General features: G+C 44.0%; 1 protein-coding gene across 7 annotated transcripts in view; it reads left to right on the forward strand.

Moving 5' to 3' along the window:
- ZNF609 (zinc finger protein 609) overlaps window positions 1-26,017 on the forward strand; it is a 104,267-nt gene that overhangs the window by 61,955 nt on the left and 16,295 nt on the right. For all 7 annotated transcript variants that reach the window (XM_088657398.1, XM_035131162.3, XM_035131166.3 and 4 more), the window contains one exon: window positions 23,162-23,387. In XM_088657398.1, coding sequence (XP_088513524.1) covers window positions 23,162-23,387 — 226 coding nt within the window. The remainder of the gene's footprint in view (window positions 1-23,161; window positions 23,388-26,017) is intronic.

A 26,017-nucleotide genomic window follows, 5' to 3' on the forward strand; every position in this document is an offset into this window, starting at 1 on the left:
ATTGGCCGAGGGTCAAAACCGGGGGCGGGGCTGCAGGCGGAGGCCGGGGCGCTGGAGCCGCGCTGACGGCCTTGGCCAGGGAATTTCAATTTCGAATGAGGCTGAGGGAGGCGGTGGCGCAGCAGCGTCCAGACGGGGAAGTGAGATGCAGGAGGAGGAGGAGGAAGCCCGCTGAGGAGGTAGGAAAGCCCTACAGGCGCCGCCGGCAAAGTTGGTGCCGGGACGGAGCAGCGTTGGATTTTTTTTTGGCGGGCTTTGCTGTTGTCTCCGAGAGCGAGTGAGGCGGCACTGGGGAGCTGCCGCCCGCCGCTTCCCTTCCTCTCCTCGGCTGCATCCAGGAGGTGGGCGAGCGAGCGGGCGAAGGGGATGCGGAGTGAGCCTGAGGGGGAAGTAGGCGAAGCGAAACAGCCGCTCTCTTGATGGAGCTGGGTTTCTCTTCCCTCTTCCCCCGTTTTCTCCTCATAGACACTCGGGAGGGTGCCTGGCTTTTGCTCTGCCCCCGACCCCTGAGCCGCCCTTTGGCTTCTCAGTTCCAGCGGAGCTGCTCCCGGGGGGTGGCCGGGAGGGAGGCGGCAATGACGGCACGGGTTCCTGCTCTTCCCGCTCTGCCGCCGCCTCCTCTCAGCCCCTCGTGATGTAGGGCTCCAGATGGAGTCGCCTCGCGGTTTGAGTAGGTGGGAGGGGAATTGGGGGGGGGGAGGTTTTCAAGCCTCCTCTGCCTGCAGTCCCGGTAGGGAGAGGCGGCGACGAAGACGACAACAGCGCGGGTGGGGGGAAGAGCAGCTCTGAGGCGAAGATGCACGTCCGCTGGGGCTGCCGCCGCCTTCCTCCTCGGGAAATCCGCTGCCCTCCCTCAGCACGAGGGGAAGGGACTCTGGCGCTGAGGAGGGAGGATGCAAAAGCAAAGCAGGGAGTTGGCGCTGCACCGCATGTTCCTGCCCCTCTCCAAAGCATGGGGTGGGTTGCAGTGTGTGGCATCCTGCCTAGCGGGGTTTGGGTGTGCGTAGGGCGGGAGAGGGAAGCCCTCTTTCCATCTGCAGGTTTTTAATCCCAGCAGTGGCTTTCTCCTTCCTGCCGAAGGTTTAGTTGAGCCCCCCCCCCCGGAAGCCGTTGATCCCCACCTTTTGTTCAAATTTCCCTCGTTTACATCTCCTCCCACACACGCGCCACGACGCAGGAATGTGATCCGCGTGGGGGCGGAAATGAGCTTACATTATTACAAAAACAGTAATAATTGAATGCAGTGACAATAATTTTTGATAATAAAGAGTGGACACATAGTCCTACAGACACAACCGGCCCTTTGAGGGTGACCAAACTGCTGATGCGGCCCCCGATGAATTTGAGTTTGACACCCCTGGTCTATGTTCTGTCAGTTCTTGTAGCAGACTGGAAGTCTTTGATAATGAGATTCAACAATATGTATATAAACTAGCCAGAAGTATAGAAATAGACATTTGAAGTAAAAACAAATTCATCTGTTTGTGCATCCTCAGTAGACTGTGAGTCACAGTTTGACACAACACTTCCTCATGATAGATCAAGAATGGGGAATATGTGGCCCTCCAGGTGTTGTTGGATACAGCTCCCATAGGTTTTGTTCATTTACTATATTTGCTAGAGCTGATGGAAAGCAGGAGTCACTGTGTCCCATTCCGTACACTAGATGATTCTAAAATCTTTGTTCTCCAGGTTGTTTGAGAATTATACAAGATTGGCTCCCCACCTCCATGGCTTTCCCTATCAACATAAATTAACCTGTGTAAATGTTGGAACGATTATTAATTACATTATGCAGAATTTTCCATAGAACAGATTTACATGGGATGCTTGGCTACATTTCAAGTTAACACATGCAAATGTCTAACGGTGTTTGCATGCAAACAGGAATTAGATATAGAAGGCACAGTAAAATATGGTCTTGGTTTACCACTATAACCCACAGTAATTTCCAGGCAGCATTTTCAGAAATGTACAAATCTTGTTTTCTGCATGCCAGACTTAGTTCTCGTCTGCAGTACTCACATTTGAAAATATCTCACTTTGCATTGTAGCTGTTCTGTGTTTATATATTGGTAGTGTTTTAGTGTAGCAACTTGAACCAAACGTGATTGTTAATTTAGTATTCAGGTGGTAGTCTTGAACTTTAGGAATATTCATTGCAAAGCAGCATCTGCTCACTTGGGGGGCGGGGAGCATTATTCAATGTTTCACAAGCATTGTTTTAACCTATCAGGCCATAGGTCCTTCTAATCTTGTACTGTCTGACCAGGGACACTGGACTCAGCTAGACTCGTAAAGAAAAAGTGTTTTGTATGCATTGTATATGCAATGCAACACTGTGACACCAGATGCCGCCATGGAGTCCCGTCTTTCCCTATTGGATTTCCCTGTGTGAGTTTACAACGTGTTTAACTGAATTGTTTCTTTGATATGTCTAGATCCAGCAACTGATCATTGAGATCCCCGTAGGAAGCCTTCAAGCATGTCATAGTGGACAAGCTTTGGGTAAGGGATTTAGCTCAGTGGAAGAACACATACTTCTCGTGCAAAAGGTCCTATGTTCAGTGTTTAGTATATTCAGGTTGGACTGCAAGACTCCTTTCTGAAACCCTAGAGAAGTTTCAGAAAGTATAAACTGCTAGCCAGTATAAACAATAGTGGGTTAAATGCTTGATATAACTCCTTTTCTGTATGCATATATGAGAACCATATCCTGTTTGTCACCAACATCTGGTAATTAGAAGTATCCTGTCTCTGAACACAAAATACTCATTCTCAGCTATCACTGCTAGTAGTATCACAACCATCATGAAATTTGTCCTGTTTTTGGTCATCAAAATTGACGTTCATTACCGTATCTTTAATTGTACTCCGTTCCTGTTCAGTGAAAAAATAGACCAGGATTCCCTAAATATACAGGACGTGGGTGGTGCTGTGGTCTAAACCACAGATCCTAGGTCTTGCCTATCAGAAGGTTGGCGGTTCAAATCCCCGCGACGGGGTGAGCTCCCGTTGTTCGGTCCCAGCTCTTGCCCACCTAGCAGTTCGAAAGCACGTCAAAGTGCAAGTAGATAAATAGGTACCACTCTGGCAGGAAGGTAAACGGTGTTTCCATGCGCTGCTCTGGTTCGCCAGAAGTGGCTTAGTCATGCTGACCACATGACCCAGAAGCTGTCTGCGAGATGAGCATGCAACCCCAGAGTCGTCTGCGACTGGACCTAACGGTCAGGGGTACCTTTACGTTTACCCTAAATATGCTGCTGTTCTCCTGGCCCTTGGAGATTAGACTGAAGATTGGCATGGTGGCCTTTGCTTCAGTGATAAGTCTTGAAGCCCCATATTTGGTAAAATGCTTTAAAATACAGCTAACTGCTCTTTGCATGTTTATTGCTGGTCATTATGGTATGGTTTCTTAAATTAAAACAAAAAGAGATTGCGAACAACTTCAAATGAACCTCTCCCAACTGAGTGAGTGTGCAGTAAAATGGCAAATACAACTCAATGGTAGGCAAGTAACGTTGGGACAAAAGATTTAATTTCACATGCTCATGGGGTCTGAACTGAACAAGATATTGGGGTCACAGTAGATAGCTCAATGAAGATACTGTTCCAACTGTGAAAAAGGCAAAATCCATGATAGCGATCATTAGGAAAGGAACTGAGAATAAAACTGCTGCTATCGTAATGCTGTTATGCAAATCTATGGTTCAGCCGCACTTGGGATACTGTGTACAGTTCCAGTGTCACTTCACCTCAAAAGGGGCATTGTAGAGGTGGAAAAGATTTAGAAAAGAACAACTAAAATGGCCAAGGGAATGAAGAGACTCCTATGGGGAAAATTTGCAACATTTGGCACATTTTAGTTCAGACGAAAGTTGCGTTAAGAGGTAACATGATAAAAGTTTATAAAATTATTCATGACATGAAGAAAGTGGATAGAAAAAAGCCCCCCCCCCTGTAGCACTAAAAGTTGTGGACATCCAATGTTGGAGGGTTCAAGACAGATAAAAGGAAGTGCTTCTTCATGTAGCACATAGTTAAATTATGAACTCGCTCCCCCAAGAGGCAGTGATGGCCACCACTTTAGATGGCTTTAAAAGAGGGTTAGACAAATTCATGGAGGGGAAGGCTATTGATGACTACTAGCCATAATGCCTGTGCTCTGCCTCCACAGTTGAAGGCAGTATTGCTTCTGAATACCATTTGCTGGAAACCTCAGGAGGGAAGACAGTTCTTGTGCTTGAGCCCTGTTTATGGGTTTCCCACAGGCATTTTGTCTTGCTCTAATTAAGTAAAGTAGCAGCAGTGGTAAACATGCAAGTCAGCATGATAAAGGACAATTCAGTGGTTTCTGGGGAGGTACTGCTATTTTACATGTTATTTTGCACAGATTGTTCCTTGGTGCTGTACAGAATGCAGAAGTAACATGCTGCTTACCCAGGGAAGTTAGTGTCTGAAAGGAGAAAGCAGAGCATGTTGAGGGAATATTGTCCACCATGGGACAACTGATGTGAGGAAGCACAGAAGGAATCTGTCTTGTTCCTGAAAATGCTCAGCGCACAAACTTGGGGGGCTTTTGCAAAGTAGAATTCGGAGGAGGAGGAGGAATTAGCTTGGTGAGAAGAGTGGAAGGCTGTCCAGGTGAGAGCTGTATGATAGTTGCATTATTTATTAATTTATTTATATACTGCCCTTCAACCGAAGATCACATGCATATGGAGAAACTGGAATCCTTAAATAAAAGCGCCAGGAGCCAGAGGAGCTAGGGAGGTTGAGCGCTGGAGTATTTACCTTAGATGTGGGAGATCCAGGTTGAAATCTATGTTGAGAAGTGGACCTCACTGGGGAATCCTGATTAAATGTCTTCATTTAATCTATTTATGGCTATTGAGAGGCAAAAATACTGTGAAGCACAGGATCCAATTGTAGCAATTCATTAGGATATGATACAGAGACTTAAGGAAGGATTCCTTGATGATGATGGATAATGACCAACTTTCATTGGCAGGAGGAAAAACCAGAAAACAGCAAGTCCCAGCATATTGCAAGACGGGTTTTCCTGATAGAAGGGTAGATGTGAGCAAACTGAACAGGATTTTGTATACCTTTGAACACACCATTCAAATACTGGTGGGGCTTCCTGAATACTACTCCATTTACCTCCCGGCACCAGAGGTCATCTTTATATATTTTTTTTCCCTGTGCATGATGTGTACACCACAATGCATAATTATTTAATAGAATTTTCAACAAGATATTATAGGCATAGGTTTACTTGCCTTAAAGGAGGTTTATACAAATTACAGTCAAACCTCATGTTGCGTCCACTGCGGGTTGCGTTTCTCCAGGTTACGAACACGGCGGACCCGGAAGTGTTTACTTCCGGGTTTCACTGCATGCGCAGAAGCATTCTGCACACTTCGCACATGCGCAAAAGCGCTCTTTCGCACCTGCGCAAAAGCGCCGCTCAGGTTGCAGACTTTTCGGGATGCGAATGGCACCCTAGGACCGATCGGGTCTGCAACCCGAGGTACCACTGTATCGGCATAAAAATAGATTACTAGCGATAATAACTATATGCAGAGATCAGTAAAGGTGTCTGAACTTGGCTGCCAAAAATTATTTCTGCTAGTCACTAGGCCTGGGTGACATACAAATATATCGCCCAGGACCGGTATGAGGAGCAGACCGCAATACTGGCTTCACCCAGCGTTATATCATTGGTGAAACTGCCCCCACACTTGAGTCCCTCTGCTAGCGACTTCCCCCAGCAGAGGGACTCAGGAGTGGTGGCTGTTTCACCAGCGATATATCGCTGACTGAAATTGCCATCCCACTCTGCCCTCATACTGTGGAGGGAGAAAAAAGTGTGTTGGCGAGGCACTGATACAACTTGTTCCTCCCTCTGCATCTTTAAACTGGTGGCTGAGGAGTGTGCGGTTGCTGAGCAGTTAGAGGATCCCCCAGTGCAGTGCTGGCTAATGTGCAAGCTGGGAGAGCACCAAGGATGGCTCAGCTGGGGATCGGGAGCCCTCCCCATCCCCGACAGAGCAGCGCAAAGGATCTGCTGTACTCTCTCTGCTCGTCCACAAGTGGGGGGAACACTGGGGATAGCTCAGCTGGGGATCGGGAGCCCTCCCCCCCCAGCTGAGCTGTACAAACAAGCTGCATTGTCCCAGTCCACTAGGCGCTGGGGTGAAACTGCCTCAGCTCCCACAGTGAGAGCAGCAGCAATTTCACCCAGCCCCTTGCAGACTGAGGCCAACGCAGCTTGTTTTTTCAACACCATGGTATATCGCCAGACTGTGGTGTTTGGTGATATACTGCAGTGTTGAAAAGCTGATATCGCCCAGCCCTCCTAGTCATTGGGAATATAGTAAAAGTGCTCTCTCCACTGATTTTCCTAGTGTATGAATAACTAGGTGTACTTAATTGTGCATGAATTCAGGCTGTAAGACTTCTCACTACACAGTCATCTGGCCTCTGAGCATATTTGCTCACCAGGAAGAAAACATTGTTTTTTGTCTGTGTTGGTGAGTGCTGCTGAATACCAGTTTGGTGGGGAACAATATCAGAAGTGGGCTATTGCCATCAGGGTAGGCCCCGCTAATGTTTCTGTGTATCTGCTGTAGGAAACAGGATGCTGGGCTACATGAACCTTTGGTCTTATCCTAGTATAACTGTTCTTATACTGTATACAAATTTGAGAATATATGTTTCCTGGCTTTCCTCCATGTTTGCCCAGTTAGCTGCTCAGAACCATATTTGTGATGAGAAGCCAACTGGCTCTCTCTTTGTAACTTTAAATAAAAAAGTAGTTCTTCGAGGAGAAATGAGGGCAAGCAAACAAGCATTCTCCTCAGTGGTATACAAGCTGTGAGGGCTGCGGCATGCACACAATAACAAGTTAGAGACTTTAATATTTAATAGACTGGAAGAAGATGTCTCTTCTTGCCTGAGGGACAAACAGCTCTGAAACATCTTGTCTTCCCCACTTATCATATCTAAAATACACACATATCTTCCTCCAGAAGCCAAGTATCCTCTAATCTCTTGCCATACCTGTGTACAACATGTTTGCAAACAATTGCAGCAATATACTGTGTTACTATGTCCTCTCCAGGTTTCTACTTGCATGAGGCCCCGTTTGGAAAATACTTATTTGTGTATGTAGCCATTATAAAGGTACTGTATCTCAAGAACTTTATTGTGTCAGAGCTCTCTAAGATAGATAAGAAGAGATTATTTTTAATTGGACTTTCAGAACATCTTATATCAGATTATAATGGGTTTGTCAAGATTAATTTGGTCTTTTGTGACCATGGAGTTAAAGGACTGCTTCTCTATTTAAAATAAAACCATTGCAGGGTGGAGGGAGTACCTTCCGCTTGGAGGTCAGTTATCATATGAACTACATTACTGAAGACACACAGATAATATATTTATTTTAATTGACTAGATATTGCAGGCTAGGGACTGGCAAGCCTTCATAGCAGATGGAATCTAGCTTTAAGAGATGTCATCTAGTATTCACTGACCGCCCTAGGGGATTTCACACTTCTGTTTATCTCCTGTTAACTTGCATGAGCTCTGCAACTTACTCAGAATAGTACATTTCCTCAAGTCATGAATTTTTGAGTATGTCAGCCACCCTAACATACACTTCTCACCTCAGAGAAAAAGCACCCTTCTAGTCAAACTACTAATTTTTGCTTCTGGGCAGTTTGGCGGGGTTGGTGTCCAGGTAAATTGTCTGGTTTATGCATGTATACACAGATCTTTATCTTAATTCTTATGCACTTTATTAATCATACAGTATATGTGTTTGTAATTAGTTGCCAACTTCCATCCTAATGCAGCTCAGCACAAATAATACTTATTTTTTCTGCACAAGTGAAAATATTGCTTAAACATCTAAGCTGTTACATATACTTAATGTATATCTTCCTAAATAATATAAAGACATCATTTTGTTCTAAATCAGCATGTTTTGAAGCAGGGTGGCTAGGCTTCTTCGGCCTAAGGGCCGCAATGACATTCAGCTACCACTGCAAGGGTCAGTGCCTGCACATAACCACACATTCACTATATGTACAGCACACACAAGCATACACATAGCAGTGCACATATTAACCAGATATGCAGTCCCACACAACACTTTGCATACATGCGTACCCATACATGAAATATTTTCAGACCTTGCTACTGCACTACTGAGCTGGATATGGTTGAAAACTGCCTTTTGCTCTGCATAGAAGGATCTGTACAAAGTATAAAGAAGCATTTCCACTCCAACTGCAGCATTGCAGGAAATGCTGTTTTTTAATCTTAAAGAGCAGGCAAAGGGTTTATCGCAAATACTGACACTGTGCCGTCCACCTGTCTTCTGTGGACGTCAAGATCTCCTAAAGCACAAAACAAAGGGGTTAAGGTTAAAGTCCTTTCAGTCCCAAACCAAAATCCTTTACTGTAATAAAAGGAAGAAAAAATGGCTCCTAGATATTCCATTGTGGCGACAGCAACATAGGTTTAAGGTACTATTTGATGATTACCTTATATATCTGAGCATCTAACACTGGATGAAAGCTGTTTCTAGGTGGAACCTGGTTTTCCCAGTTTTATACATTAAGATTTTAAACTATTATGTTTGACTATAGCCAAAAAGGAACAACACAGAATGTTTGGTTTCATGTGCTCGGTTTCCTATATTCTATCCCCCCCGCCCCCGTGGAAGTTGTTGTTGCTGAGTTATTTCTGTACCACTTTATATTTTAAAGGGGGGAATCAGAGCAGTCTATAGCACATTAAATCAACAAATAAAACAAATTCAAGCTTCAAGGAAAATATTTCAGATCCTTCTCTAAGTAAGGTTTTGCTTTCCTCATATTTATTTACCTACTTAATTTATGTAGCTGCCCCATAACAGAAGTGCTTTAGGAAGCCAGTGTGGTATTATTATTATTATTATTATTATCCCACCCTCCCCAGCCAAGACCCGGCTCAGGGTGGCTAACACAAGATATAAAACAATTGATTAAAATATAGCTTAAAAACAATAATATTAAATACAACATTAAAATGCAGCCTCATTTCAATCGAAACCCAAATCAAAAACTGTTTGGGGAAGAAAATGTCAAATCTTCACCAAGGCCAACTATCCAGACTGTAGTGGTTAGAGTGTCAGACTAGGTAGAACCTGGCCGATCAGGGTTTAAATCCCTACTTGGTCATGAAGTTCACTGGGTGACCTTGGGACAATCATAGTTTCTTAACCTACCTTGCAGGGTCATTGTAGGGATTAATTTAGGGGGGGTGAACCATGGAGAGAAATGTGGAGTATAAGTGCTCTTCTGCTTACCTGCTGAAGAAAGCTAGAGGGGCCAGCCAGATGGAGATCTCAGTTGCCAACCTGCATCCAGAGATCTCCATGTGGTCGCAGTTGGACCCGTGTCAGTCACGAAATGTGCCTGGGGAATTTCAACACTACTTTTATCTCCCCTCACAAAAGGTTGTGGTGTGCTCTCTCTCTCTCCCCCCTCCCCCCCCTCTCTCTCTCTCTCTCTCTCACACACACACACACACACGACCATTGCATGTACTGGATATCTCTCAAGTGCTGTGCAAAGCTCAACTTGAAATGGTTACACAGCTTTTGAAATGTAAATTAGGTTTTTCCCTTTCCCTTTAATTCATTTGTGCACCCACCAAGAAATCTGCATTTGGACAAAAAGTGTTCATTCTTTCTGCCACCCCCTAGGAATTGTATACCAGGGAAGTAGATTATGCAAGTTCAGGTTTATTTGATGGTGCTTTCTGACCCCACATCCTCCAATATTCTTTATAGAATGTGTGCTCCAGGTACAAAACTTACTTTAGAAATTATCTTTAGTTGTCTATGCTTACCTTCAATTTTTACCTGGAGATAGCTTAACCTGTTTCCTGAGCAAAATAAAAAAATTTCTTCAGTAGCACCTTAAATACCAACTAAGTTTTTATTTTGGTATGAGCTTTCGTGTGCATGCTACTGAAGGATTTTTTAAATTTTGCTTTGACTCAGACCAACACGGCTACCTACCTGTAACTGTTTCCTGAGGTTAACCTATCTGGAGTGTGTGTGAGTTATGTATATTTTAAATGTTTCTTTGGATCTTCTCATGAAGGAAGGTTTAAAACAAACATTTTACATATGTATAACTCAGACATCTATCACAAGGATAAATTGATGCATGAATATGTAGTTACCAGAAACTATATAGGGGTTAGTTACATTCTGTAGCCAAGAAATTCCTTGGCTGTTAGCCCAGCTTAAAAGGAATCTAGACACCACACCCTGGACACATGCACAGATGGCTGAAGTTGTCCCTGCCTTGCTGAAAGCTTGCAAAGTGATAACTTTTAGGTCATGTAGGCTAACTGGATCCTGGCCCAATGACTTTGCCTGAAATGACCTGTCATCCAGAAACTTTGCAGCTCGTTCCTCCAAATCATGTTCTTCCATAGCTTAATAGCTCTTGAAGATGGATCAGCCAGAAGTGGAGAAAATGTGGTAATTCCAGGGCAACAAAAGGATATATATTCAAAATTAGCGGTTATGTCATGTTTGAGTTGCAAGCTAGAGCATTTTTTTTTATGTAACCATTTCCATGCTAAACTTTTGGAGACCAACATACTGTGCACATCTTGTCCTTGTCATCCAACCAGCCCCAATCATTTTGCAGGTACCCAACCTTTGGCCTTGCCTTTCTCTAGGCAACAAGAATAATGCTAGGACTGCATATATTTAGTTGACTTTGCTAAAAGAGTCTCTGATTCATCAAGGGCACAGAGAACTGTGAGGCGACATGCCTGCTTTCCCAGGGCAGTTTTAGGCAGCCATTTTGTGTTATTAAATTACATGTATCTCTTCCATGATGGAACCTCCTCCTTTACTCCAAGATAGAACTTAAGTCATTAGAGGCATGTTAACCCACCTATGAAAATTTCTGGGTGAAGGGATGCTAGATCCGTGTTCATGTAGAAGAAGTGGCCGACTTGGAGTTCATGCAGAAGTGCCATGCAGTGGGTGTGAGGAGTTGTCACCAGTAGTGGAAAAGGAGCAGACTGCAAGATGGAAAGCACAGTTTTCCAGAGTTGTCTGCAAATAGGATTCCTGATTTTCAGCAGCAGAGTTTTTGACCCCAGAAATGGGAGATATATTACAGCTCTAAGAAGTCAGTGGGATTCATTCAGCAATACCTTTGTCTAAAGTTAAAGTGGGGTTGTGGCCACATTCTATGAGATGACCATTTCTCGCCTTCACTGTCCTTTCCTTTCCTTCTAGGTAATTTCAAAGGAATCAGATTCCTAGATAGTAAGAGAAAGACTAACATTCTGGGAATTGAAACAAATTTATTTGCTACAGCATGAATAGTGTTTTAGCTCTGGTACTTGGCACCAGCAAAGAGCACCATTTATCATTAGCTCTGAAGTGGAAGCCAGAAAATTCTGGCTTCTGCTCTGCTGTGGATACCTTTCAGCCCAAAAGGTGGCTCTAGTCTTTCATGAGGGGTACTGTAGGTGCCTTGTGCTGTTTGCATGTGAAATGTATTTGAATCAGTACAGCTCAAAGTTTGAGTAACTTTTTGAGATGCAGCCAGCTTAGAGGTTTTTTAATTTGTCTCCTGTTCCATGGTGTTTACTGGCCCATACAAGGGTCAATCCTGACAAATCTGCCTTTTCTGGTAAGGAGTTATTGTGACTGCTGAAGCCAGTACACTTACTAGAATTGTACAGCCTGCCCCAGGCTCGAAGTAATTTCATGTTGTCAGTGAGCTGACTGAGTCCACTTCTGCAACTCTTGATTGTAAGAGTATTTATTTTGGTCTGCTCAGAAGAACACTCAAGGAAGGAGTGGGGAATCTGGGAGTTCAGGCAATAGTAAGAGGACAAGGCTGCCTTGCATCCTTGCTGGGTTTTGAGGCACACAAGCAGTGTTAGAAATTCAGATATATAAGCTAGGCACCAAATGGCTTCTTAGACCAAGTTTACAGTCTCCAAAACAGAATGTTTAGTTGACATTTTTTGGTAAGGCACTCTAAAGTCTTATTTTTCAAATAATGGACCGACTGTGTTAAACCTTTTCAGTTAAATATTTGCCTAGTTCAGATGACAAGCCACTTGATCCAGGGACAGTCCACATATTTATTGGCCTATTCCAACCTCTTTTTCTTAATGGTGATTGCTCCTGCCAAGACGGCACAGAAAAAGCATTTTGGTTCCAGAAATTCATTCTGATTGTGCAGATAAAATTTAACTGATAGAATGCTACAGGACTGAGCATTAGTGTGTGAAAACAGTCCAGATCCAATAATCCCCAGGCATGCACCTCCAGATGGTGGAGATGTCAGGCCCCATCTTGGCACTCAGGCACCTTCACTTGGTCTCAAATGATCAAAAGCCAGGTGCAAAATGTGCCTGGTGCCTAGCTAATGTTGAACACTGCACACAAGGGATTTGTCATCTTTCCGTAGGGCCTGCAAGACAGAGCTGTTCCGCTTGGCCTTTGGACTGACGCAGTCTGACCCCGGGGTTACCCTCCCCTAAGGTTTTATCTTATAATGGTTTTATCTTACTTGTAGATTTTAATTTTAAAATTGAATTTTAATATTGTATTAATCTGCATTTTAATTGAATTGTTTCTTTTATACTTGCGTTGATATTTTTGCTGTTAGCCGCCCTGAGCCCAGTCTTGACTGGGAAGGGCGGGGTATAAATAAAATTATTATTATTATTATTATTATTATTATTATTATTATTATTATTATTGTAAGAATAAGGTTGGCTTGGTGCCTACCTTGCCTGCTGCTGGTTTGTACAGTACCTCATGCTACTTCTGGATGCTAATACAAGCTCTGCCATCTGTGGGGACCTCTTTTGCTATCTGATTGGTTCATCTTCAGTAAAGTGCATTGCTTATTAGTGACTTATTTGCAAGCTTGGGGAGGCAACTGAAATGAGGAAGACCTTGGTTTTTGTGTTGACCACCTGCCCACCTTTGGGGTATTCATTCTCTTCTGCCCATTTCAATGTAATTTGCACTTCTTGCTTTTCTCAGTCAGGTCATATACCTCTTGCTGAGTTGTGTCCTAAACATCAGCTATTCTGTAAGTGACAAGCAGAATCAGCTTTAGAGCAAGTACAGTACAGTATAATAATGACAAAAATGTAGAGTGGCTACTTTGTAGGGTAAGGTATTGTTTCACTAGGGGGAGATATAGGCAGAACTAATTGTTTCACTAGGTCATGGGTGGGGAACCTGTGGTCATCCAGATGCTGTTGAACTATTACTCTCATCAGCCCAAGGCAATGTGGTCAATAGTCAGGGAAGATGGGAGCTGTAGCTCATAGTCCAGCAATATTTGGAGAGTCATAGGTCCCCCACAGACTTTTTGATCTGACCTACCTCTAGATTCCTATTTTTTTTGAAAGCAGGATACAAAATATATACTAATTACAACCACGTTTATGATGCTACACATAAGCATTATGTAACAAGTTTATTCTATTCTTGAGCTATGGTGATTTAAATATGTGAAGTTAAGATAAACTACAATTGTTTAGTGAGATGTGGTTCCAACCACATGTGTATTGAGTGCCGCGTTGTCACTAAGAGAGTACAGGTAGTTCTGTTGGAGTACCCCTTCTCTAGGGAGAACCTTTTCCTATTTGGCGACTTACAATGTTGCATCCATAGGCAATAAAGGTCTAGGCAGGTGGGCTGGAGTATGATGCCTTTGTGTGTCAGGGTGTTATTGACTCCAGCAGTGCATGTTTAGTAACTTCAGTATCTGTGGTGGAACTGAAAGAGAGCTTGTTGTCAGCAGGCTGGTAAGGATGTGTGACCAGGAGTTCGATAGCATGGTTTCCTTGGTGAGTTTATGCAGTAGCTGAACCACTGCTGAATAATCAAGAATGAAATAAATTTACATAGAAATATATATCCAGATGGCTTTTGCTTTTGTTTGGGGCTGGTGAGCATTCTTGATTGCTAAGGATCTGGTACTTAGCCAGCTTCAGAAAGGCTATAGCTAAAAAGCATTGAGGATTTATGAGGCGTTGCTATAGCTTCCTTCAAGGTGACATTCCTCTGCTTTCTCAAATATTGTTTTCTGTGTGCTGCTTTTACATGTTGATTTTTTTTCCTCCATGGAAAATACCATGTATAGTAGTCCATAACTTTTTTTTGTTCCTTATGTATGTACACCAAGAAGCTGTTTCACAACAGAGTGACCTAATATAGAACACCTCTTTGGCATTAGTAGATATGAGATCCTTATGCCTCTTACAGTTGTAAGCACTCTATCGATCTTTCATATTGGGATCAGATAGATTCCATTTAAGTCAGTGGTTTTCAACCAGTGTGCTGTGGCATCCTGGGGTGCCTTGAATGATGGTCAGGGGTGCTGTGGGCTACACTGGCCTCTGTCCCGCTATTCTCCCCTCCCTCCCCTGATGCCCTCTTGCTTCTCTGCCTCCCAAAGGCTTGTGCAGCTGTTTGTTGCAGCAGCCCTGGCTACAAGCTCCACAGGCAAATGGTGCCTCTGGGACAGTATGAGGAGACACCTCTCTTTGGGGCAGAGGGGACAGCTCAGCAACCAGGGGCGGCAACTGCAGCTGCCCAGAGGACTCCCAAGGAGAAGAGAGAAGGCTGAGGGAACACTCCACAAGGGAGAGTGTTCGAAAAAGGGTGAGAGGCTGTCAGCTCTGCAGGCAAGGGGTGACATAACTGGGGTCCTGAGCCCGACAGGAGTGCCACAGAAAAATGCAGTTAGTCAAGGGAGCCGTGGACCCAAAAAGGTTGAAAACTTCTGATTTAAGTAATAGTTGGTGTTTCTTGAGGTGTTTTTTTTAATGAGATGCATTCAACTCTAGTTTAATGGGAAAACACATACATTTGTCAGGCAGGGATACTGTGCAGGGGTCCATGAAGACTCAGTGGGCACTCACAAATTTCTGATACCTTAGTCATGCATTTTTCTCTTCAGTTTTGTTGCAGGTAGTATGTTTCTGCTGCCTTGCTGTGTATTGGTGGCAAGCATGAAGTTATCAGCCTTCGAAAGTCATACCATTACTTACTAGCTAGTATTGAGAAATGAAGTCTGTATGGCACAGTCTCTTATCCTGTATGGCACAGTCTCTTATCCTCCTTTGCTTGCTAGTAAGATGCTTTAGGGTTGCTCAGTATCTTTCCTGCCTATCCTAGGGATCAGAGTTTTTTAAATATATAGCATCTGTGAAGTCCATACAGAAAGTAGAAGGATGGGGGTGTTTAAAAATTAAGCACGGCTTGGTTTGAGATATATATAAAACATGTGTAACTAGGGAGAAATAAATTTCAATATATGTTACATTGCTGGTATGCTAAATTTATGTAAATACATGAGGGGTAGTATTCTTTTTAAACACACCTGCTTCTCCAGGTCAGTTGTGGGCTAAGTGTGGACATTTCCACTATATAAATATCTCCTTTCCAAGTTGTCTTTCTGCTGGCTGCTTTGTGTTAATAGATGAGAACCTCTCCTAAAGAGTGTAAAAGATTGACCTCATTTCTTTCCAGTTATGTCAAAATAATATATAGGTTTTTGGATGACTGTTTGGAGCTTGCTTTATTTTTTGTGTTTTCATCTGTGTCGTTACAGTAGGCAAATCATATCAGTGCTGTAGGGTTCCTCACTTCAATTTGATGTAATGGTTGAGAAATAACAAAATTAATTCTAAGCAGTAATAATGAAAGAATGTTATAGTGCACCACATGGAAATACAGTTGTTACATGAGTGATAGTTTGGAAACATAATTATTAATTTCCTCACTCCCTTTGCATTTTTTTTGGAACTCCAGAGACACCCCAACATGGAGTATCTCCTGCAGTCCTTTATGATTTAATTGGTGGTGAGGAGAGAGTGTACTGTAGTTGGGAGAAATATTTTGGGAGGACAAAGCATGGGGTCTGGGGGTGCTTGGTTTTTAAATAGCCTGTATGCACCTGCAGGTCTTGGAACTGAGAGCTGTCATTCCTGCCTTGACTGCCAGGTTGCACCATAATCAGCGGTCTACAAATTTTGGCATGTCTTGGTAAGGCTTTTCTGTTTCTAGCTCCACAGAGGTAGATGTGGTTTTGTGTCCATTGTCCAATCAATGGGTTTTACAGAGGAAGAGCAACATGTGGGATTTGCATATATGAAGGGGTAATAACTCTTTTTAGGCCATGACACTGATTCTGTGTCCTAACAAAAAAACAGAGGAAACCAGAGCATGACAGGTGTTTTTTTTAAGTGACACTTCATTCCCACCTTTGTTGGCAGTGGTTCTTTTATATCTATCTATCTATCTATCTATCTATCTATCTATCTATCTATCTATCTATCTATCTATCTATCTATCATCTATCTATCATCTATCTATCATCTCCTGGACAGTATATTTTCTTTTATGGTTGCCAAAATTAAGCTTCTGGTCACCATTGACAACTGGATTTTGGGACCCTCTGACTGTGATAAAATTAAAACAAGGTAGCTGACTGCTTGATCAAAGACATCCTTACCATCATAGAATATGTAAGTGTGGACTTTTATTTATTTTATTTATTGAGTTTATATCCCACCTTTTCTCCAAGTAGGTCAAGGTGGTGTACATGGTTCTCTCCCTCTTCATTTCATAAGCCATCACTTAACCTGGCATCTTAGTTTAAGAGAAGCCCTTTTGTGAAGTCATATTTTATTTTTGGCTGTGGGTTGAATCCAATATCAGTCACAGCCCTGTGTGTATCTGCAGATGTACTGGGTAGGCAGGCTTATAATAAGTTCAACACTATTCAGAGGCGTCTTTCCCATAGGGCCTAGTGGCTTGTTGAGCCAGGGCGCCGGCCTTTCAGGGGCACCCCAGCGAGTGGATGGCAAGGCACAACAAGCCACTAAGCCCTATGGCTCCGCTGCCGCCTCTCCCTTGGCCGCAGGAATCCCCTCAGCCACTGCCCGCCGAGCCGCTGTCATCTGAGGGAGAAGCGGGTAAATTCTCCAAATCGTTCACTTTCAATGCTCCTGCTGCAGCCGCCACCAGGTGCCCAATGGCATGCCATGGCGGGCGAGGCTCCTTCGGGTTGCTGGAGGCAACTCCTGAGCCCACTCTCCTGCCATACAGTCAGGTAGGGAGTCATGACAGAGCTGAGAGGGCTGTTGACAGAGGCCGGCGACCTCTGGAAGTGCTGCTTGCAGAGACGCCGCCACACCACGACCCACCTCCTCCCCCCAGCTCGTCGCCAGGGCATGGAGGTGCTATAAGAGCCATTGCAGCCGCTTCCGTCTCCCGAGCCCTTTCCCATCCCCATCAGCGCACCAGCTGAGCCCAAGCAGCCGCCTGCCTTTTCCTCACTATCCGCGCGATACCAGCCATCATGATTGTGGACAGCAGCCACGACGAGATGGCGGCGGCGGCTCCATGAGCAGCCCTTTTAACCTGGCCTTTTTTTTACGGAGCTTCTCCCCACTCCAGCGAGGGGAGCTGCTTGCCCACGTACTCCCCGCGGTCTGAGCTCTAAATTTTGGGAAAGGTAGGGGGCACCACGGCGTTGGATGTGCTTAAGATGACCCTGACACTATTGGTACTTGCACTTCATTGGTGTATTTGTTTTGCCCTAGCACTTGAGAGTTATTCACTGAGTGCACCTATGCAGAAGGATGATGTAAGTCTGGGCAGTGGAAAAGGAGTGTGTATGTGTGGATCATCAATGCAGAATTTTGGATGTATGGGTCAGGAAGATTTGGAAGAAGAGATAGTGGCTATGTTAAGTCCAAAAAGATTCACTTTCATTGAGCGGGTCCTAGATCCCTTCCTATATGTTCATGACCTAGTGCATGAAGCTTTAAAGGGACTTGGAAGTTGGTGTAGTCAGGTATGTACCGTTTGACATTATAACACACTAACACAGCTTGCTTATCTGGCAGTGGCTGATGTAATTTTTTTTGGAGACTTTTTCTCTGCAGTCCAACATTTGCACTTGCCAGTAGTTTTCATTGCATGTCTGGCTCTGACAATCTGTTTAGATCCTGAGCCTAGCAGGAGTTTTTGCACAGGAGGAGAACACAATGTAATTACTACCTATAGGGAGATTAATTATTCCCAGCTCTCTTCTTTCCCCACCAGCCTGTCTCGTATTTTATGTTGAGCAAATACACTGGTCTTGTTTGCAGCTCAGTAACCTGAAGAGATGAGATGCAGAGGCTTGCCATTGAGAGATGAGTAACTCTTCATGTGAAGTTAGGCTTCAATTCTTCCCTTTTCTCCCAGTACTTCCTCTGAAATGTATTCTGGTCAGCAGGGTATATTCTCTCGTGGCTTCTTAGAAAAACTCTAAGATTTTCCTTCCTTCTGTGTCTTTAAAAGCTGCAGGGAGGATTGAGCTACACATGCTCTCCCTTCCTTCTGTCTCCTTTCTTCCACCCCGACAGCTGATAAATGATACTACATTTGTTCCATGGCAGAGTGAAATATGAAATCCCATAAAGCCACCTCACTTATTAGATGGTTCTCAGCAAGCTGCTTATTATGCTCTGTGGCATAATGCAGATTACAAATGTGACCAAATGATAATTAGCAAAGATGGAGTGGCAATTAGTGTTCTTCTGCTGAGTGCTGATTACCTTTCAAAGTAGAAAGCAACTGAAGGGTTTGCAAGTCTGCAACTACCCTGACTCTAAATGCACCAAGAAGTGCCCAGATCTGTCTACAGGGTATTTTGTGGTGAAACAGTTTCCATCTTCCAAGATGAGGTGACCATGGTTTCTTGCCAAGTATTTTACTTTAATACAGTGGTACCTCGACTTACGAACGACTTGACAACCGAATTTTTCGACTTACGAATGGGGCTAATGGCCACGCGCTTACGAATGTCTCGACATCCAAAAGGAAACCGCGGCAGTTTTAGATAGGGATTTTTAGACTTTTACGAATTTTTTAGATAGGGTTGCTTCGACTTGCGAATTTTTCCATTTCCAATGCATTCCTATGGGAAATTGCGTTTCCAATGGCATTTTTCGACTTATGAATTTTTTGACCTACGAAGGTGCCTTTGGAATGGATTAAATTCGTAAGTCGAGGCACCACTGTATGTGAGAGGAGGGAGCATCTGCTCAGGATTAGAGAGCAGGGTTTTCTGGAGCCGCTGGTTAGTTCCATTCTCTGTTCTCACAAGCAACAGGTAGAGGTTTCTAGTATCTTATGTGGCAGTGTGACCTTGATCCTCAACTTCAATTGATGGGACCCCACCTGGGAGCTCTTCAGAGGGTGTCAGTCCAGCTGGCAGAAATTCTGAGAAGGACTCACCTCCCTTCCAGAGGGGAGGGATTGTGTGCGGGGCCCGCCACCCCCTGCACCAGCCCCTCCCCTCCCCGCCGCGGCGTCATGCCCCTCTGCCAGCCAATAGGGCTCACAGGGGGCGGAGTCCAGCTCCATTTAAATGGCCGTCGCGGCAGGAGATTTTTCTCTTTGCATTCCTGCCCTCATCGGATCATCCACCCACTCACCCTCCCTCCCTCCCTCCCTCCCTCCCTTTAGGCCTGCCTTTTCTTTGACCTTGCTGTGGACTTCCGTTGGTCACCTTGGTTGCCAAGGGGCCTGGTAGGAGTTTTTTATCCATTTGGCAAATTGGCAGCGGCCTCTTGGTTTTTTCACCTACCTCATAGCAATTCGTCACAACTTTTGGTATTGGTGGTTAGGCATTGGATTATTCAATATGTGATGTATCTGTGTTGTGTGTCGGAGGTCAGGTTAAGGCCATCACCTACCTCCTAGGGGTATCCCGTTAAGGGGATCCGGCGGTCGTGGATCCCGTCCAATGCCCTACTTGGGTTAGGGCCATGGCATGACCCCCGGTGACGTCAGGGGAAGCTTCCAGTTGTATTTGCATCAACAAGCTCCTCCCACTGTTAATCTTTAAGTGTCTCCACACCGGTAGGGTGGAGTCACGTGTTGTGTTCCCGTCCAGTGCCTAAGCCAATACCACTCACATGCTATAACCAATAAAGTTGTGGCCTTTATTTACCCATTAACCTAAAATCATGTGTCCTTGTGTCTTATTTACTCCACGCGGGTAATGGGTCATCGACGCGCAAGTGTAAGCCTACCATGTTGGGGCTGTAGATTACATTCCTTCTTAGGGTGGTGTCAGAGCTGTTGCCAGAATCAAGGCAAAATGTGCATTAGATTGTTGTGAGACTGCTCTAGGGTATTGTCTCAATAAGCAAATTCTCTCTTAGTCAGGATGAGGGGTATGCAGCCACCACTGAGACCTTTTCTTGCTCCCAGTCACCTTGGGAATCTTTGCAATCTTTGCAAATGCATTGTGATTACAGTGTAGCTACTTAGTCTCTACATGCCTGTTTCTTTTCTGTCTCCTTGTCAATCTTTATCAGAAGGCAGTTCCTAAGCTTGAAACTAAGCAAATTGGCCTGATTTTATAAATGCAGTCATTGGGGCCTTGCTCAGCAAAATGTGACATACCCCACCATGTGCAGAAGACGGCAGTCCTTTTGCCAGGAGACATTTTAAAATGCAAGAGATATAAGCCAGGCTCAAATCCTCATCCTCCCAAGCATGACTTACAGCAGAGATGGCTAACCTGTGGCCATACAGATGTTTTTGGGCTACAGTTCCTATCAGTCCTAGCCAGCGTGGCCAATGGCCAGGGAAGTTGGGAACTTTAGTTCAGCAACAGCTGAAGGGCCAAAGAATAGAAGATTGATAACATGAGCTGAGTATTCATCCATGTTCTCCCTCCCCTATTTTCTGGCTTTACTTTACCCATAGTTTGATGTGAATCAGGCAAACGATAGTTGGCACAAACGTCCAAACTATGGGTTGAAGTAGATTTGAAAACCATGGTTTGGAAGTTAAAACTAACCAAAGTTAACCTGATGGTTTGAAAGGTTGTCTGGGCTATGTGGGAAGTGTACTGAGAAAGTGGTACGTCCATATATACAGGCTAGATTTATAGCCTTGTCCTAGCATGCTAGAAATGTGTAGGAATGATTTTTCCCCCCCTGCAAGAGAGCATTCGGTCTTGAAGTGAGGGCTGAGGGAACTGGTACAATCAAGATACAGACTTACTGCCTCTGAGAGAACTAGGCCATAAGCTTTGCTACCTGCCTGGGCAGATACATCCAGCTCAATCACTGCAGATTAAACTAGCATCCAGTATTAAATGTTGATGAGATTGGATTTGCTTTGTTCAGCTGTCCAGAGCAAGGATATACACAGAAGGAGAAGGAGCCAAATGCAGGCAAGCAGGCAAAAGGCACTCTGGGTGTTTCATTCTGCTATGTTAACATGACTGGAAGTGAAAATCCATCCCCAGAGCTCAGCATTGCCCACGTTCTTGGGCACCGAACCTTGCCAAAGGGGAGGCAGCTGTTTCCCTCAGTTATTGCTTGTGTGACGGGGAACATTTAATGAGATTGTGTTTACTGAAGGGTAAACGAAGTGCTTTTGCCTCCTCATCCTCTTTCAGGGGCACTAGCTAACATAGAAATTGCCCTTTCCCACCATTTTCTTACTAAGTTTTTGGACACAATTATTCCGGAGAGTTGAAGGGAGTTCAATATACCAGTATTTGTGATGATACTGTACAACTCTCCCCTCCCAAGGATTTTTTTTTTGGAACATTGTAGAGATGTATTTCTGATGTGCAGCACTGGGCACACAAGAATCCACTTGCTCTCTTCCATTGCATTTAATTACTTTATAAAAAGACATAGCTAGTTGGGGGAGGGGGGGAGGGATGGCATCAGCTAAGGAGGATTATCTGACAACTGTTCAAAAACCAGAATTAGTTTGAGTGAGTGTGTGTGGCTGTTGGCAGTAATGTTCCATAAATAACTCCTGGTTTTATGTACATGAATGTCCATGGGAAAGAGAGTGTGCAGGGTATCTTCTGGCAAATGGGCTTGGAGATTTTTGCTTTTGGTTCATCTGAGACCAAGAACAGCAGGCTATAATCACCAGCAAGCAGGCAGATTTTCCAAAATGACAGCTTGAAGCCTTTATCCCCCTGATTGGAATGTGTCTGTTCTTACCAGAACATCACTTGAATGTTGAGTGGCATTTGGAACAATTTTTGAATTAACTGATTATTTGAGGCAGCAAAAGCCAAATTGGAAACCTTGTACTCAAAAACTGATTCTGTCTGAGCAGCCAGCATCTTCATGCTGCAGATTCTCTTTCAGGGGTGGCTGAGGGATTTCCTTTATAAGGTGGTTACTTAAATTGGGAGAGGGAGATAAATTGGGAGAGGGAAATGGGCAGGTTGGATAAGACCCTGAAATTGCCTTTTCTTCATATGTGACAGATGTGACCTGCGTTTTAGTGGTTATTTTCCTGCTCTTTGTAGTAGCAACGTGATCACTTGGTGGAAGGCTTCAGGGGATAACTTGCACCTACCATATTGGAATCTGTTTATATAGAATACACACTGGCCAATAACCAGGTTGCCTTGTGCCTAGTTCACACCAAGGCGGTAAACCTATGTGTGGCTTGTACCACATCAGACTATGGATGCAGGACTTGTGTGATTTAATGCTCCTTCCTATAAAAATAACCCCAGAGTGGGGGAGGGGGAATCCTTAAATATCAAGGAGAAAGAGGTCTAGCCCACCCCTCTACCCATTGTGCCAGTTTTATATTGTGTGTGTGTGTGTACGCACGCACACACACACACACACACACACACACACACACACACACACACACACTGTCCATATGAGGTCTCATCTATAACCCAGAAAGAAGCTTACTACCTAGGTCAGAGCTAGGCCTTGGTCTCCTTTTCCCTTTTAAATAAGAGCTGCATGTGTTAGGAGGCATACGAGGAGGAGGGGGCTGGATGAGTCAAAACTTAATTTGTAAAATGCTATAATTTCCATTCACAAGTTGGGAGTGCAAAAAGCACCTAGATTCGGTTCTCCAGTAAACATTGAGTAAGAACTTGTGACACTGATCCTAAAGCTAAGATCCAAGTGGCAAATACAGGACCTAAATGCCAGACCATCTCAATTTTGGGGTGTTGCAGACAGAAGGAAGACCCAGCTGGCCTTATCCATCTGTATTCATTTGTATTTTCTCTTTTTCCAGATGGAGTCTCCAGTGTCCACCCCTGCAGTGCTACCATTGCATCTTCTTGTTCCCGTTGTCAACAGTGATATCTCATCACCATGTGAGCAGATAATGGTACGCACTCGCTCTGTAGGGGTGAACACATGTGATGTGGCTCTTGCTACGGAGCCAGAGTGCTTGGGCCCCTGTGAACCTGGCACCAGTGTCAATCTGGAGGGCATCGTATGGCAGGAGACAGAAGACGGTAGGTGTCCTTCAGTATGTTTGTTTTAAGAGTAGTGCTGGTCAACTGATGGTTCAAATGCTGTATCCCAGCCTAGTTCAATTTGTGTAGCATTGCACAAAATGAATGTTGCCCCAGGGGACTCTGTCATAATGCAAATTGCTCTTAATTGGGTCAGTATTGTTCTTTGGAAGTGGTGTAGTCCAGGATAAAAGCTGGCAAAATGAGAACACACTGTAGAGGCTTCTGGGGTGTACTTGCATCCTATCTTCTTCAGCAGTCACACTTCTTCACAAACAGTGAAGCAGCACCTAGGTATTGAGATAAAACACTACACCAGGTCTAAAAACTTGGTCATGCCTGTTGCCTTGATTTTGCTGTTCTGGGTTCCTATATTTAGGCACTTGAAAGGTTTTTTTCCTTCACCTTTAGAGTGCCTGTTTTACTCTGATTATAAACTAAAAAAATGGGGGGGGGGGATCACTTGATCTGAGGGCAAAACATCTTACTTGCTACAAATTTGCACCTTGTTTGAATTCTACATTCTGCCCACTTCCTGACCTTGCATTTTCTAAAGCCTCCTCCCAGGACCATTGTTCAGATTAGTCTTTTAAGTTGGAGGTAGAATGAATGTTTGCCAGGTGTGCCTGCTTCTAAAAACAATGAGTGCATTTCCTACCCTGGCAAGCCAGTCCACATTCTGCCACAATCACTAGCCCATTGCCTCTACTCCTTAAGAGATGTGATTAATCTACACAGACAGCCAGTAGAAACTGGGAGGTAGGCAATTACCTTGAGTGAAAGTGATGCAAGGACAGCATCTTGCTGAGAAGTAAAATATATCTCCTTGGCCTGTTACATATCCATCTTAATATGATGCCAGGCAGAGTGGAATTGACAGGTTCTAAGCAGTTATTATTTGAAAAGAAAGCCCTGACAGGTGCTCTTTCTCAGATTGCTAGGTCTGCACACTGGTGTCTCCAGTGCTTTTTGTGTAAAGGCTGAAAGAGATGATCAGTGAGCACTGGATCGCCTATTATTTGCTTTTTGTAGTAATCTTCTCTTGATTGATGCCACCCACCTCCTTGCTTCTACACTCTTAAATTTACCAGGCACATATCAAAACGTTGATGTGCAGAGAATTTGCCACAGGGACTCATCCCTCTGGAATATCAGGATACTGTGGGGCAGGCCCATTATTCCTCTGGATGCTGTGGTAGTGGCACCCATAATTATGTAGTTTACATATCTCATGATATAGCAATGTCCAGTCCTCCTATATGTGTTTCAGAGAATGCTGCTTTAGGAGGCAGGCAGAGTATGGCACTTGTCTTATGCTGCTGGCTGCCTTCCCTCTTGCTCTTGGCTTTTAATGGTTTTTGCAGCCTGTCCTTTCATGTTAGTCTTTTTTCTTTTCTTCTTTAAAGATCAGCTATGATTTCAGGTCTTGCCTAGGAGGTATTTTGTGATTCCTGTAGCTCAGCTATTTTTAACCTGTACTCATTCAGTGCAATGTGTGCAAAGATCTTGCCTGTGAGGCTACTCTTGACTGCTGCTTGGTCCCTGCTGTCAGAAGTGATGATTTTCTCTCACATCAGAGGCTGCACATCCTTCAAAGCAGTTTGGAACTATTGCATCATTGGCTGACTTGAGTATGTGGAGTCTGGTTAATGTATGTGGCAAGAGGTTCCTGTCACCCTCCCCACTTAATGGAGTTCAGGTTAATGTTTACAGTTTTGCTGGCTTAGGTCATTTCTCTTACATTGTGTTAGATGCTGAGGCAAAATATATACAGTATATGACAAATAGCAGAATTTTATTTCCAGTTATTATAAAAAGGAATTTGAAAGATAACAATAATAATAAAAAAGAATCAACACCAGGCTTATTCTTTGGTTTCTTAACATGTAAGCACACCCTTCTCATGAGTCCTAGTTCTCTTTTCTGTGTGTACAATGCTGTTGGTGCTCTAGTGTCCGCAGCTGATGTTGCCACATTATGGAAGCTGGTAGAAGTTGAAATGAACAACAAAGCAAGGAGTTAGTACTTAGTACTTCAGGAGGACAGATAAAAACTCCCCATAGGGTTTCAGCAGGTTTGACCAGCGTGGGCAGGTAGCAAATCCTCAGTAGTAGTTAACCAACAAGGTTAGGTTATGAGAACACGTTTCTTTAATGACCTCCCATGGGGTAGTTTCAGGTTTGTACTCTCACTTGGTTGTCTGCAGCAGGTAAAAATCCCTTTCAGGTTGTCTGGCACGGGAAGGGTAAAATAAACTGGTACATTCTCTCCTTTCAGGCCTCTGTGTCACAAATGACTGGTGTCTGTACAGTATTTTTGTGGCAAGATGAAATGCTACATTTTTTGTGGAATTGTTTGCATGGCTGGGGTACTATCTGCTTCTGAGGCCGTCAACTTATGCAAAAGTTGTAGCACTTCTTTATGTTCCATAGGCAGCTATTTCCTGGCTATCTGCTTAGCATGGCAGCAGCCTTCTAACTGCTGCTTGTTCCTTCTGCCTGCCTTTCACAAGAATATGTTGTGTTAAATACATCTATGGACATTTTAAGGCATTTAAGACAGCTGTCTTAGCAGTTTTCCTAATTCTGTTAGGCCTTATTCTGATCTGCTGGGATCGTTAATGGATCTAA

Source organism: Zootoca vivipara, chromosome 13 (genome assembly GCF_965207765.1).
Source record: "Zootoca vivipara chromosome 13, rZooViv2.hap1.1, whole genome shotgun sequence".
In the NCBI taxonomy this organism is placed as follows: Eukaryota; Metazoa; Chordata; class Lepidosauria; order Squamata; family Lacertidae; genus Zootoca; species Zootoca vivipara.